A 15,436-nucleotide genomic window follows, 5' to 3' on the forward strand; every position below is an offset into this window, starting at 1 on the left:
CTGTGATCCGAATAGCTGTGGCTCAGATGATTTCCTCCACCGTGACCCTGAGCTCCTCCTCAGAGAACCTGGGGTGTCTTTGCCGTGCCATGGGGTGGTGTGGGTGATGTGTGGGTTGGTGTGTGTTGTGATGTGTGGGGTGATATTTAGTGGTGTGTTCTGTGAGGTGTGTGGATGTTATGTGGGTGATGGTGTTGAGTGCCTGTGGATGCTCGTTTGTAGATGATTGTGTCTCTCTGTGGCCTTCAGTTGCAGCTGTCGTCGTAGAGGTTTGTGGGTGATGTGGGTGTGTGTATCATATTGTATTGGGTGTGTGGGAGTGGTGTGTGCTTGTGTATCAGGTGTGTGTATTTTGAATTGTCCAATGTGGATGTGTTTTGTAAGAGTGTGTGTATTTTGAGCGCGGCGGTGTGTACCGCCAATGGAATACCTCGGTTGAAAGACCGCCGCGTGGATTCGTGGGTCGTGATAATGTGGGCGTATTCCTGTTGGTGTGACGGTGGAGGTTTTGTTTTCGCCAGTTTATCACTGACCTTTGCTGTGGCGGACTTGTGTGGGTGTCTAAATTTTGGCGAATTCCGACCTGTGGGTCATAATGACCGTGGCAGAATTCCACTGCCGCGGTGGTTTGTTGGCGGTCTTCTGCACGGCCGTAAGCGGCATTTACCGCCAATGTTGTAATGACCCCCAAGTCCTGATTCCCTTGTCACAAGTTTAATAATTCACAATCTGACAACAATGTTACAGTTCTACGATCAAAAACTCATTCAAACTTTTGAACACAATTTCTCCAGTTGTACAACAAGGGACTGTCTTTACGCACAAGAGGAATAACCCAGGTAGCTGCATCTCCAGTCAGATATAATAACAAGAAAGCTACTTTGGACTGGGCATCAGGAAAGTCTGTGGTCTGCAGGTAAAGTGTAGTTCCACTTGAACCAGGAAAGATTGCGCTTTCAAGGGTTCACCTGAGAAACATTCGGGGGGAGCTAAAAGAATGGCTGAAGGGACATTGAGGGAATTGTTTTTCGGATTACCTCCAGAAGTTTGAGAAGAAGGACCTGGCCAAGACACACCTGTGGGATGTTGTTCCTTCTTCTCTACCTTATCCTGTAACTGACACACTCTCTCAGCTAGGCTAGATTCCAAATCTTTTGATGATACCACCTCGGCTTGGAGCTGAGTTATTGCCTTGACTAGCTCGTCCAGTGTGGCCATGCTGAGAACATACACAAACCAGGAGGATAATAATTTGTGGGCTCACTATTCTGTCAGAGTCACCAGATCCTCGGGGTCTGTGCACGTTCCCAATACTTCCACCACAAGACAGCTCCAATACTCTGATTAGAATTATTACAGAGTCTAAGAGAGTCCAAGTGGGGAAAAGGGGATTTGGAAGGGAACAGCTGGGAAGGCGACCTGTAGGTTAAAACACACAATATCAAGATTATATCATATTAATCAATACTAGATTATAACTCTAAGCATTTTCGTTCTGAGATTATATACATCCTAAGAATGGACTTAAATAACTAGGCTTCAAGAATACTGGATACCTGAGAAGGAATCAAGGAATGGTTAAATGCAATGTTCAGATTCAAACATTATCTTTTGCACGAGGATCAGGAAAAAACATCTGCATAATTTCTAAAACATCATATGAACCAGTTTTGAGGAACTTCTTAAATACATACTACATCACATCTAGAACTTTAGAATTTTGTTTTCTCAAAATTGTCGGAACATGAATTGTGCACCTTGTATACTTTCACAAAAAGGCTGTAAATACCATAGAATGATTGTGCACCATAAATAACATAAGTTTTATACTCGAGAAATAAGTCACGCGTCTTGCTGACTAGAAAGCCACCTCATAAATGCCATGAAGAGGTAGCACATTATGAACACCCTGTTAATAAACACAAGAAAAGAATTGCGCTTCCTGCCGATTCGAATGTCAGCATAAAATGCCAGGAAATGGTAGCGCACAATGAACAGCATGAATTACACACGAGAAATGAATTGTGCGTCTCGCCGATTCGAATGCCACCATGTAAATGCCAGGAAATGCTAGTGCTCAAATAACAGTATGAATTACACACGAGAAATGAATCACGCGTCTCGCCGATTCGAATGCCACCATGTAAATGCCAGAAAATGGTAGCGCACAATGAACAGCATGAGTTACACACGAGAAGTGAATAGCGCGTTTCGCCGATTCGAATGCCACCATGTAAATGCCAGGAAATGGTAGCGCACAATGAAAAACATGAGTCACACACTAGAAGTGAATTGCGCGTTTCGCTGATTCGAATGCCACCATGTAAATGCCAGGAAATGGTAGCGCACAATGAACAACATGAATTACACACGAGAAATGAATCATGCATCTCACCGATTCAAATGTCACCATGTAAATGCCAGGAAATGGTAGCGCACAATGAACAACATGAATTACACACGAGAAATGAATCGCGCCTCTCGCCGATTCAAATGCCACCATGTAAATACCAGGAAATGGTAGCGCACAATGAATATCAAGGGTTAAAGCACGAGGGGTGAATTGCGCGTCTTGTCGATTCTAATGTCACCATATGAATGCCTGGAAATAGTAACGCACACTGATTATCAAGGGTTAAAGCACGAGGAAAGAATTGAGTGTCTTGCCGATTCGAATGTCACCATATGAATGCCTGGAAATGGTAATCTAGCCAATTCGAATGCCAGCATGTAAATGCCCAATAAAACATCAAGCGCACTTTCACAAGCACAAGAGTCAAAAGATCTTATCATGATAATTAGGCCCAAGAACTCGAAATCCTTCGAGAACGGAGTTGGGGGCCCAGCCCGACCTCCGTCTTACCGCCCTGATCAAGAATCACCAAGCGCAGTGAAAGGGCGAGGTCTGGAAGATCCAAGTAGGCCTCTGGAACAGGAGCTCAGGACGTTGCTGCTGCTCTGCACCGGGACCTCTGAATAGTGAGCATGTGGAGCTGGGATGGCTCCCTTTTATAGAGTCTTAGCCCAGCCCACCAACCACACCTAGGCATGCTGCAGGGAAGCTTCTAGAAGGCCCTGGAAGGGGACCATACCCTGACACAGTCTGAATGCCTGCAACAGTACATTACATGTGAACACTATTTATATGCATGCTGAACATAAGTCTTCAGGATGAAACTCTGCAATGCAAAAGGTTAAACAACATTATATCAGCACAATGCATAAATTATGTCAGCTTGAAATCGTTAGGTTTTTGCATTCTGGTCACCCATAGAGCACGCACTGCCCTGATGTTGACAGTACACCCCTCTCCCAGACGCGCTCTAGGGCATGGTTTGTCTGGATTGAGATGATGAAAATGCCTCATAAGTACTGGAGCATGGATATCAGATGCGGAGACCCATGAGTTATTTTCAGGACCATAACCTTTCCATGAGATTAAGTACAATAGGTTACGCCCTCTCAATTTAGAATCCAATACTTTCTTGACTTTGTATTCTACTTCCCCTTGTACTAGAACTGGAGCTGGATGAGGGCGGACCTTCTGGACTGCCTTTTTCAAGAGGGGAGTGTGTAACACTGGATGAATCCGTAATGCCCTTGGCAATTGCAGTTTATAGGTCGTAGGATTTATTTGCTGAAGAACAGTGTAAGGGCCTATGAATTTGGGGTTGAACATGTGCTTCCTTTTGAAGTCTATAAGTTTTGTGGAAAGCCACACTTTCTCACCTGGTTGATACTGCGGTCCCTCACAATGTTTCTTTTCATAATGCTTTTTGTATTTTTGTTTGGCCTTTTCTAAATGCTGTTGAATCAATTTCTGGGTGTGATGCAGATGTTGAAAGGTTTCTGACACAGCTGGAGTAAGGGAACATTCTTGAGGGATAGTGATGGGCAAGGTGTCAGGATGATAGCCAAACAAGCCAAAAAAGGTGTGATACCAGTAGAAGTGTGGAAAGAGTTATTGTAGGCTAGTTCAGCTAACCAGAGCATTGATGTCCAAGAATGAAGTGCTTTTTCAGCGTAAGCACGCAGGTACTGCTTCAAAGTTTGATTGAATCTCTCAGTTTGACCATCTGTTTGAGGATGGTGGCTAGTAGATAGTGTAGATGTCACTTGGAGTGTTTTACACCATGTCTTCCAGAAATTGGAGGCAAATTGCGAGCCTCGATCGGAGAGGATCATTTTTGGCAGTCCATGATAACAAACCACCCTATTCAATAAAATTGTTGCCAGTTCACTGGAAGTGGGCAATTTCTTACAGGCAATGGAATGTCTATATTTCGTGAGACTATCTACTACCACCAGGATTACTGAATGTTGTTGAACCACAGGTGGACCTGTAATAAAGTCTAAGGAAATGTGCTCCCAAGGACGACTTGGAGTTGGGAGTGGATGCAACAACCCTTTCGGTTTTGAATGACTTGTTTTTGTGCGAGCACAGACTTCGCAGTTGTTTACCATCGTTTTTACATCTTTTGTTAAGGTAGGCCACCAAAAATAGCGTTGGATTAATTCAAGAGTTTTAGGAGTACCTGGATGACCTGCCGTAGGTATAACATGCAAACAATAAAACACTATCTTGCAAAGTTTGGTAGTGGGCACAAACAAGCGAGCATCATGAAAAGGTAATCTTCTGGTGCAGGCTGAAGACAGGCAGTCCTTGGAAGATGCACGACCTGGAAACTGTTGCAGTTGCTGGTAGGAGCTGAAGTTACAATGTTGCAGAAGTCATCTTTGCTCCTTTGTTGCACTTTTGTACAGTTAATGTCTTCTAGTTAGCCCTTGCCTTCTCATCCACACTACCCCTAGAGAGCATGGCTTCTAGATACTGACCACATTTCACAAATAAGGAATAACTGGACCTGGTACAAGGGGGAAGCACCTTAGGTACCCACAACAAACCAGGCCAGCCTCCTACAGGCACGGATTATAGTTACTTGAGATAGTTCTAACTATAACTGATGAATTTCTATGGTTTTGTATGTTTAAAATGTGAGCCTAACTATAACATTCCTGTAACCTTTGTTTTTGTAATGAATTTATATGTTTTTTTAATTCTATTTGCTAACTACAATGTCCTTGTAAACTTTCTTTTTTTCAGTGACTTTTTATGGTTTCAAAATGTTCATTATCATACGTTAATCCAACCACCACTGTGCATGGCCTTTGGCTGTGCGCTGTGGCAGTTGCCCACACAGACCAACCCCCCATAACCACCCAACATTGTGCATGGCCTTCACTAGTGTGCAGCAGGAGTTGCCCGCAAGGTCTGGACCGTGGACAGTTCCTGCATCCAAACAACCAACCCTACTCTGCACATGGCCCTTTGACAGTGTGTGGCAGGAGTTGGCTGTGGCCTATCTCTCTGGGTGTGAGAATAGGTGTAAGATGGTGTATCTGGAAGTGAGAGTGGCTGTGAGAGTCTCTCTCTGGGTGTGAGAGAGCATACATCACTGTCTTAGTGGGTATGTCAGTGTCTGCACAGGTGTGTGAGTGGCTGCATGAGGGTGTCAGTGGGTTTCTGAGTGAGTGTGTAAGAGTCTGAGTGGGTCTGCAAGTTGGTGCATCGGTGTCTGAGTGGGTCTGTGAGTGGGTGTGTGAGGGTATCACTATGGCTGTGAATGGATGTGTGGGGTCTGAGTGGAGCTCTGAGAGGGTTCATGAGGGTCTGAGTGGATCCGTGAGTGGGTGCATGAGTGTCTGAGTGGGTCTGTGAGTGGGCGCACAAGTTTGTGTGTGGGTCTGTGAGTAGGTGCGTAAGGATCTCAGTGGGACAGGAGTCCACTCTTCGTGTTTTTTAAAATTTACTCTCATCATAAATTTAAAAAAATGCTTTTTAGCCCTGTGGGTTCCCTCTTGGACCCTACCACCTGAGCTAATGGGTCCGGGAGTCTGTACCCTGGCCCCTTTGTTTTTTTTTTTACATTTTTGTCCTGGACTCGGCTCATGCTGAGTCCCAACACAGCTTCTAATACTTGCTGGTCCGAAGTGTTGAGAGCCAATCACCTCTCATCAGATCGGGAGGGGTCACAAATCCTTTGCGTTCCTAGAAATACAAATTTGAATATCCTTAAATTTCTCAAAAACTGCTGAACGGATTTACACCAAATAAAAAAGTGCTCTTTCTGGACTAAGAGCTACCTTTCTGCTAAATTTGGTGCAATTCCGTCCAGTGGGTGTTGTGCTATCTCTGTTCAATTTTTCCTATGGCAATTAACATTGGAAATGCTCACAATTTCACTCCCCCTTTATATAGCCTCCTGCTTGACAGATTACCCCAAAACTTTCCAGATAGCAGGTCACGTCACTGATGATTTTTTTGGGAAGATTCGTCTAGCAGCCCCATTGATATAGGAATGCAAAAACACCTTTTTCTTTTGAACTATAATTGTCTAGTGGTGACTACAAAAATATATATATATATATATATATATATATATATATATATATATATATGCATTGTGCATTAACTGTTTTCTTTCCACGCTCTTTCATGCAATCAATAAATTCCGATTAACCTTTGTAAACTTTAAGCATTTTTTCTCTCAAAGCCATCGGTCACAGTCAATCAAAGTATGTTGTTACCCTTGGCACTTCGGATTCTTCTTATCTCTTTTACTCCCACGATGTTGTGCGCTGCCATAACGCCATCAAACACGAGAAAACAAACTGGTCCTGCTTCTGGCGCGCTCTTTCATGTTGGTGCAGGTGTGAGGAATGGACTATTTCCTCTCATGAATCCAAAAACAAACAGTTGCAAGCAACTTCACCACCGCACTCCAGGAGGAAATTATTTATTTTTATTGCAGTCAGGATTAAATCACCAGGTAATAGAATGGATATATTTCATGATTTGGTAATCGAGGATCTTGAGAAGATGGTTAAGATCAAGAATAATAAAAGTGAAAATATCACTATACGAGAACGGCAGGCACTGAAGGCACTCATGGAGAATAACAACTTGGAAATTAAACCAGCCGACAAAGGTGGGAACATAGTGATTATGGAAAAGCAGCAGTACATGCAGGAGGCATACCGTCAATTAAATGATAAAAATCACTATCTGAAACTGCAAAGAAATCCCATAAATGATTTGATCTTTGAGTTGAATAGATATCTGGACTCGTGGCATGAGGCTGGTTTGTTAAATGATGATGAAAAAACATTCCTTAGAAATGAAAATCCGACACTTCCTACAATATACTTCCTCCCGAAGATACACAAGAGCTTAAAAAATCCCCCATGGCGTCCAATTGTCTCGAGTTGCGGAGCACTGTATGAAAATATTTCTACGTATGTGGATTTCTTTCTGGCACCGTTAGTACAAAATTTGAGTTCTTATATTAAGGATACTGGTGATTTCCTGAGGATTCTTGCTGACATTGGATGGGAAGAAGGCTATAAACTGGTCACTATTGACGTGGTATCTCTCTATACATCTACTGACCACAAGATTGGACTGAAAGCAGTGCAATATTTTTTACAACAACGTGACATTAGTCTGTTAAAACACTCTCAAATGCTGTTGAAGATGATAGAATTGTGTCTGAACAATAATATATTCCTATTCAATCATCAAATCTTTGCCCAAATCCGCGGGACAGCAATGGGCATTTCCTTCTCACCGAGTTAGGCCAACTTGACCATGGGCTGGTGGGAGAAACAGATAGCCTGGGGAGGTGAGAATGAGAAACTAGCGGAGAAAGCTGTGATCTGGTTAAGATTTATAGATGATCTTTTCATCATTTGGAATGGGACAGAAAATTAATTCCTGCAATACTTTGCAAAACTAAATCAAAATGATATGGGCCTCCAATTCACATATAATATAAGTGAAGAACAGGTCCAGTTCTTGGATGTGATGGTGTATGTAGAGAACAATCGGATTCAGACAACTCTATTCCGGAAGGAAACGTCAACTAACAGCATCTTGCATGGAGAGAGCTTCCATCCAATGTCATTGAAAAAGAGTATACCCTATGGAGAATTTGTCAGAATAAAACGTAATTGTTCCACGGAAAGTGAAATGGAACAAAAATTCATCAAAACGAGACAGAGATTTCTTCAAAGAAAATACAAATACAAAGATATTAGAGCTGGGGAACTAAAAGCAAGAGCTCGAACCAGAGATAATATATTGAACAAAACAATGATGAAAAAACCTCAGGAAGACACAACTATTAGATTTGTGATGACATACACCAAGGAGAGCTATTTAATCTCGAAAATTCTGAGGAAATATTGGTACATTATAAGGAAGGACCCAGAGGTGGGAAAGTTGGTTGGGGAGAAACCTATGGTTACTTATTAAAAAGTACCATCTCTACAGGACCTTTTGGTTAATAGTCACTTTCAGATCAAAGAACAGTCAAACTGGCTCTCGAGCCAAACAAATGGTTTTGTCTGCTGTAAGAAGTGCAAAGCATGTCGCATTGGGATGAATGTGAAGGAATTCGAGGACTCTGGTGGCAACAAGATGACTAAAAAACAAAAAGATCACATGTAATTCCAATTATGTGGTATGTGTGATTCAATGCACATGTGGTCTGCGTTATGTGGGCAGTACAATTTGTCCTTTGAAAAAACGCATTTTGGAACACATTAGAGCCGTTCAAAATAAGGATACAACCTATGCTATTGCAAAACACCTTATGACTCATGATGGAGCTAAATGGGCAGACATGAGATTTTTTGGTATTGCGAGTGTAGAGAGCAATGAAAGGGGAGGAGATAGAGAGTTACAACTGAGACGTTTGGAGTCACGGTTCATAATACAGCTCAAAACCAAAAGCCCGTGGGGTCTGAATGGGGATGAAGAATTACATTATCATCTGTAGGTTGAGGATATATAAAGCTCTTGCTAACAGTTATTAGATAAGATTACCTGTGTATGTGTGGATAGAGGATATTTATAGATAAATATCAAGGAGAAAATGAGGTAAATTTAGGATGTATATGAGAAAGTATGAAAACAATAATAGATAAGTGCACCAATCTATTATCAGGTACATATAGCAACCACAGAGGTAATTGTATTAAGCAAGGTTAATAGTACCAACAAAATAGAAATGGACATAATGTTTGTTGTGAATAGTGATATTCTTTGCACATATTCATTTAGACAATTTGTGTAGCGTAGGGCACGTTCTGTGGTGGTGGGGAGCTTGGTTTATAATGCACAACATTTAATTTATTTTTAATAGACTACATGTCCCACAATGCACCAATAGGGGTCATAGGAGAGACACTATAAATAGGGGACATGGAGATAGGACTAAGTTACTATGATCAAGACCAGTAGGTCGAAACGCGTCAGTGGTGAAGGATGGTGATTTAATCCTGACTGCAATAAAAATAAATAATTTCCTCCTAGAGTGCGGTGGTGAAGTTGCTTGCAACTGTTAGTTTTTGGATTCATGAGAGGAAATGGTCCATTCCTCACACCTGCACCAACATGAAAGAGCGCGCCAGAAGCAGGACCAGTTTGTTTTCTCATATATATATATATATATATTTTTTTTTTTTTTAACAGATATACATATATATATATATATATATATATATATATATATATATATATATATATATGCTTAAAGACTTTGCTGTACAAATGGCAAAAGACTTTGGGGGTCATTCCGACCCTGGCAGTAAATACCGCCAGGGCCGGGGACCGCGGGAGCACCGCCAACAGGCTGGCGGTGCTCCCTTGGGCATTCTGACCGCGGCGGTTTGGCCGCGGTCAGAACAGGAAAACCGGCGGTCTCCCGCCGGTTTTCCGCTGCCCTGGGAATCCCTGCGCCGCCATGGGGGATTCCGACCCCCTCACCGCCATCCTGTTCCTGACGGTTCCGCCCAGCAAGAACAGGATGGCGGTGAGGGGTGTCGTGGGGCCCCTGGGGGCCCCTGCAGTGCCCATGCCAATGGCATGGGCACTGCAGGGGCCCCCGTAAGAGGGCCCCACTTTGTATTTCAGTGTCTGCATTGCAGACACTGAAATACGCGACAGGTGCCACTGCACCCGTCGCACATCCTCCACTCCGCCGGCTCCATTCGGAGCCGGCATCCTCATAGAGGGCTGTTTCCCACTGGGCTGGCGGGCGGCCTTTTGGCGGTCGCCCGCCAGCCCAGTGGGAAACCCAGAATGACCGCCGCGGTCTTTTGACCGTGGTACGGTCTTCTGGCGGTTCCCTCCAGGCGGGCGGCTCCCGCCGCCCGCCGGGGTCAGAATGACCCCCTTTGTCACTATGTAGCTCGGCATGGATAGCACTGTGCTGATCCAATGCTTAAAAACTTTGCTAGATAAAAAGACATTTGAGGTGAGCAAATCTAGAGTGTCGCTGGTGTTGCTGGGTGCTCCTTACTAGAGCTGCTCTCCACCTAAACTTGGGAACTACCCAGAGTTCTCTATTCTTTTTTGCATAATTTATGCGGCACTCTAACACTGGAAGGGATTTGCTATATATATATATATACATAACAGAGGTTCTGCTAATGAAATCTTGAAAACTATGGGATTTACAGTTGATCACACTATCACCAGTTTATTGAAACCTTCCAGTAGATTCAATCAATAGCTACCTAGTGGCAACCTAATTGACACTTTTCACGAATTGGTAGTCAATGACATTGATAATTTTCACAATAATTGGAATTGTAAAAAATCTAAGAGAACTAATTTTTCAGCTATGGATTGGAAAGATTTGAATGATTTGAAATCCAATTGTACTATTATCATTAAGCCCTCTGATAAAGGAGGCAACATTGTGATCATGGATGTAGAGAGTTATACCAAGGAGGCTTATCGACAATTAACCAATAGGGAGCACTATGAGAAATTAGGTGCCAATCCTACAATTGAATATCAAGCTATATATTGGGAGATGTTGGATACATGGCGTATAAATGGCCTCATTGATCAAAATGAGTATCTCTACTTAAAAGTTGTATTTCCTAAAATCCCATGCATTTACTTCTTACCCAAAATCCATAAAAATAAGAAACATCCTCCAGGTCGACCGATTGTGAGTATGAACTCCTCCCTCCTAGAGAACACCTCACGTTATTTGGATCTTTTTCTATGTACCTATGTAACTGAATTGCCTTCATATTTGCGGGATACCAATGACTTCTTATCTAAAATACACAATATTCCTTGGCAACCTAGTTTTTTGTTGGTCACTATGTATGTAACCTCCCTCTATACTTCCATCATGCACGAGTATGGCATTCAGGCTTGTAGATACTTAGGTACCCGCAAAATAGAATATTTCCAACACACAAATATGCTTCTGACCATTTTGAGATTATGCCTTACCCATAATGTCTTTCTATTTGATAATGAATATTATCTTCAGAAACAGGGGATAGCTATGGGAGCTTCTTTAGGCCCCACTTACGCGAACCTGTGCATGGGTTGGTAGGAAAAGAAAATAGCTTGGTCAGACTCTAATAAGGACCATATGGAACGAGTTGTTCTGTGGGTCAGATATATTGATGACCTTTTTCTCATTTGGGATGGTGATGAACATTCCTTGGTACACTATGTTAATATACTTAACAATAATGAGTTTAATATCCATTTGGATTTGAAATATAGCGCCTGTACCATTGAATTCTTGGATGTTCAGGTAACTGTCCATAATGAGACTTTGCAGACGACTATATTTTGCAAACCAACTGCATGCAATTCCATTCTGCATGGGAATACAGTAGTGGTCATCCTAAAGCTCTAAAATGGAGCATTCCTTACAGTCAATTTTTGCGGGCTCGTAGAATTTGTTCTGATGATGAATGCTTTAACATTGAAATTACCACTGTTATTCAAAGATTTCTAAACAGAGGCTATCCTTGGAAGATCCTAAATGATGCCCATCTGAGAGTATTGAATATGTCCAAAGAAAAATTACTCTTTAAATTGGGAGGCACAGAGGATATCTCCCAAGGTAATAGATCTCCTCCGAGGCTGTTTCTTGAATTCAATCTACAACACTCTGAATTGAATAACATTATACGTAAAAATTGGCATGTCTTGCGACATGAATCTTGTATTAAAGAGAGTGTGGGCTTACATCCTCATATCGTAAAACCGGGTCATCAGGAGATCTTCTCACTAGGAGTCTATTTTGTTCCAAGGTTAATCGATCCTGGTTATCCAAGAAGAGTTTGGGCTTCTGGAAATGTGATCACTGTAAATCTTGCAAATGTGCGTACAACACTCATTCATACACTACATTTGAGGGCAGGGTTTGTGAAATAACTGATTGAATAACCTGTGACACTGAGTATGTTGTATATGTGATAGAATGTGGCTGCCACAAAAAAGATGTGGGCAGCACTATCCACAAATTAAAAGTGAGGTTTTTACAACATCTTAGAGCAATTAAAAATCAGGATCGATCATGTCCTTTAGCCAAATAATTCTGGGATGTCTATGAAGGTAATTGTAGTTCTTTGACGTTTTATGGGCTAAAAACTGTTGCTGTCAATCCCCAAGGTGGGAATAGAACTGCATTGTTAAGACAAATAGAATCCAGAATGATTTTATCATTGGGTTCTGTAAATCCGTGGGGACATAATCTAGATGCGGAACTCTATGTACATTTGTGAGAATCTGAATCTCATCTACTTTTGACTGTGCCATGGTAGACATACAACATTAGTACACATGATCCTGATTCAATTATATGTATGTTATTTAGTAGTTTGGACTGAAGATAATCACGTTACAATATGGCCGCCATGTTTTCTAACATCCTATTTTTGTTGCTGAAACTAAATAGGGACTATAAGATTTAAATAGGTGTGTGCTAAAATGTCAGCCAATGTCCAGTTGAAGGCGTTTGCCGAAACGCGTTGACATTTGGCTGAGACAGCGTGTGTTGTTGTTTTTTGGCATTATTTTTGCTTATTGTTAAATTTTTGGAGTGACTTTTTGAAATTCATATATTTAGATTTGCCTCCATTAATTTTTTCTTCAATAGAGTCAACGATTTTTCACAAAAATTAATTTTGAACTGTTTTCATTATCTACTTTCCACGATCACCTGGATATTGTGCAGCCATTTGGTGTTGAAATACGTCGCACCGCTTTTTGAAATTTATATATATATCTATATATCTTTATATCTATATATAACCACTTGATGCGGTGTGCTCTTCTGCTCCTAATCGCCGGTGGTGCTGGTATCTGACTCGCGCCACCGGGTCAAATATTCACACTGTCCTTCTGCATTTTAAAAAGGATACGGCACTCCACAGTTGCTAAAATTAATTTATTGGCACGCAAAGGAACGCATTTCGGTGTTTATGCCTTTGTCAACTTTGCGGTCGCCATTTTGGAATGTCCTTATATACCACAGGATCGATTTTGCAATTCAAATTGTTTTTAAATCTCATTCGATTTTTAAACATACTAGCAAACCTACACAATTACTTCTACTATATTTCATTAATCACATACTGATGTCTCATTTTGAATTTAAAATTATGTTTGATTTCACTCTTGAATCCCTCCAAACAAAATACATAACGATAGCGATGGTCATAAAATAAAATAAACATATCATTAATATCATGTCACAATGTTATTAGGTCACATTCAGTTAACTTATTCAGACTTTGATTTCATTCATCACTATATCCAAACGAAATCGCACAGCGATATAAATGGTCTCAAACATGTCACCTTTATCATAGTAATGATAAATGCGCTACTACATTAATTTATGAACGGTGTTTATCATCTAATATCAATATCAATATTAACATTTATAGTGCCCATTCAAAATTAACTAAATAACAAAAAAGCAGATGTCATAATAAATACCTATTCCTTTATCACAGCATCATTTGTTTATAAACAATTTCAAATAGCCTATTGATTTTTCTAACTCCCACCTAAGCAGCTAATCTATTGTTAGCAGTAGAAACTGTAACATATTATTGTAAACTTATAAACAATTCTTCACTACTGTTTAATCCATTAGGTTCCATAGTATCAAACTTGATTATATATCTTGATTCCAATGTTCTTAGTTTCAACTCCCTATTGCCACCTCGAACGTCCTTAACAATACCATCGATCATGCTTTATTTTATTTCTTCTAGTTTTCCATTGTGTCTCTCATGAATGTGGCGTGCAAAAGGATATGTATCATCCTTATTTTGTATAGCTCTCAGATGTTGTAAAGTTCATTTAGGAACCTGTAATTTGGTGCTCCTTACATATATTTTGGGGCAACTGCACCTCAAAATATATACTACATAGTCACTCTTACATTTATAGCGTCCCTTTATTTTTTGTACTGGTTTTTGACTTACCATAAGAGATTTGATGCTCTCACCATTTTTACAAGCTTTACACTTAAAACATTTATAGAACCCATCCTGTTGTTTCAACCACATATTGTCGTTTTCATGCTTCCTGATGTCACTTTTGACTAATATATCCCTCATTGCTTTACTCCTCCTATAGGTTAGTTGAGGTTTATTAGGTATTTCTGTCCCTATCACAGGACCACTTTTTAGTACATGCCAATGTTTTCGCAATAGTCTTCTGAATTGCATGTGTCTCGTGTATTATGTCGTTATAAATCTCTGGATACCTGCTCCTATTTTATTCTTTTATTCTCTTTATCTTCTACATTAAATAAGAGAGAATCTCTAGATCGTAACTCAACTTTCCTTTTTGCTGCTTCCAATGTTGTGTTAGAATAGCCTCTCATTTTTAGTCTTTCAAATATTTCAAATTGTACTGACTCAAAGTCTTCTTAAGTGCTGCAAATTCTCTTAGCTCTCAACAACTCCCCTAACAGAATACTCTCCTTCAATTGATGGGGATGAAAGCTCGTTGCATGTAGTATACTATTTCCTGCAGTGGAGTTTCTGTATACTGTGGTTTCCAATCTGCCTGCATCTATTCTGATCATAACATCTGGAAATTCAATTTCTTGTGTATGAATATTAAATATGAATTTCAAATTTAAATCATTACCATTAATCTCTTGAATGCATTTTCTTGCACTTTCCACATCGCCTTTCCATATGACAAAAATGCTACAACTCTATAAATTATTATTTTCCAATTAACTTAAAAATATAAATAATTTAAAATTACAAACTATATTCAAAAACATTAACAACAATTATACAAACAATATAACACATAGACAATCAACATATTATTTAAACACATTAAAAACTTAAAAATGATATTTCTTCCACAAAAAAAATTATATTTTGACCAACAATATTTTTGAACACTATGGGGCTGATTAAGAGTTTGATGGTCCTGTGACCGCCATGTTGGCGGTGGCTGTCCGACCGCCAACAGTATGGTGGAGTGGACCGCCATATTATGAGATTGCCCGGAACCCACACCTAAATGGACACATGCACTTTCAAATTCACATTCACATTCAAATGCTACGCAAAC

General features: G+C 40.5%; 1 protein-coding gene across 1 annotated transcript in view; it reads left to right on the forward strand.

The window, feature by feature from the left end:
- Positions 1-6,838: 6,838 nt before the first annotated feature.
- Positions 6,839-15,436, forward strand: part of LOC138249368 (olfactory receptor 56A4-like) — a 78,744-nt gene continuing 70,146 nt past the window's right edge. Inside the window, exon 1 of the mRNA XM_069203327.1 lies at positions 6,839-7,426. Within this exon, the coding sequence (XP_069059428.1) occupies positions 6,839-7,426 (588 nt within the window). The remainder of the gene's footprint in view (positions 7,427-15,436) is intronic.

This window comes from Pleurodeles waltl, chromosome 8 (assembly GCF_031143425.1).
Source record: "Pleurodeles waltl isolate 20211129_DDA chromosome 8, aPleWal1.hap1.20221129, whole genome shotgun sequence".
Lineage (NCBI taxonomy): Eukaryota > Metazoa > Chordata > Amphibia > Caudata > Salamandridae > Pleurodeles > Pleurodeles waltl.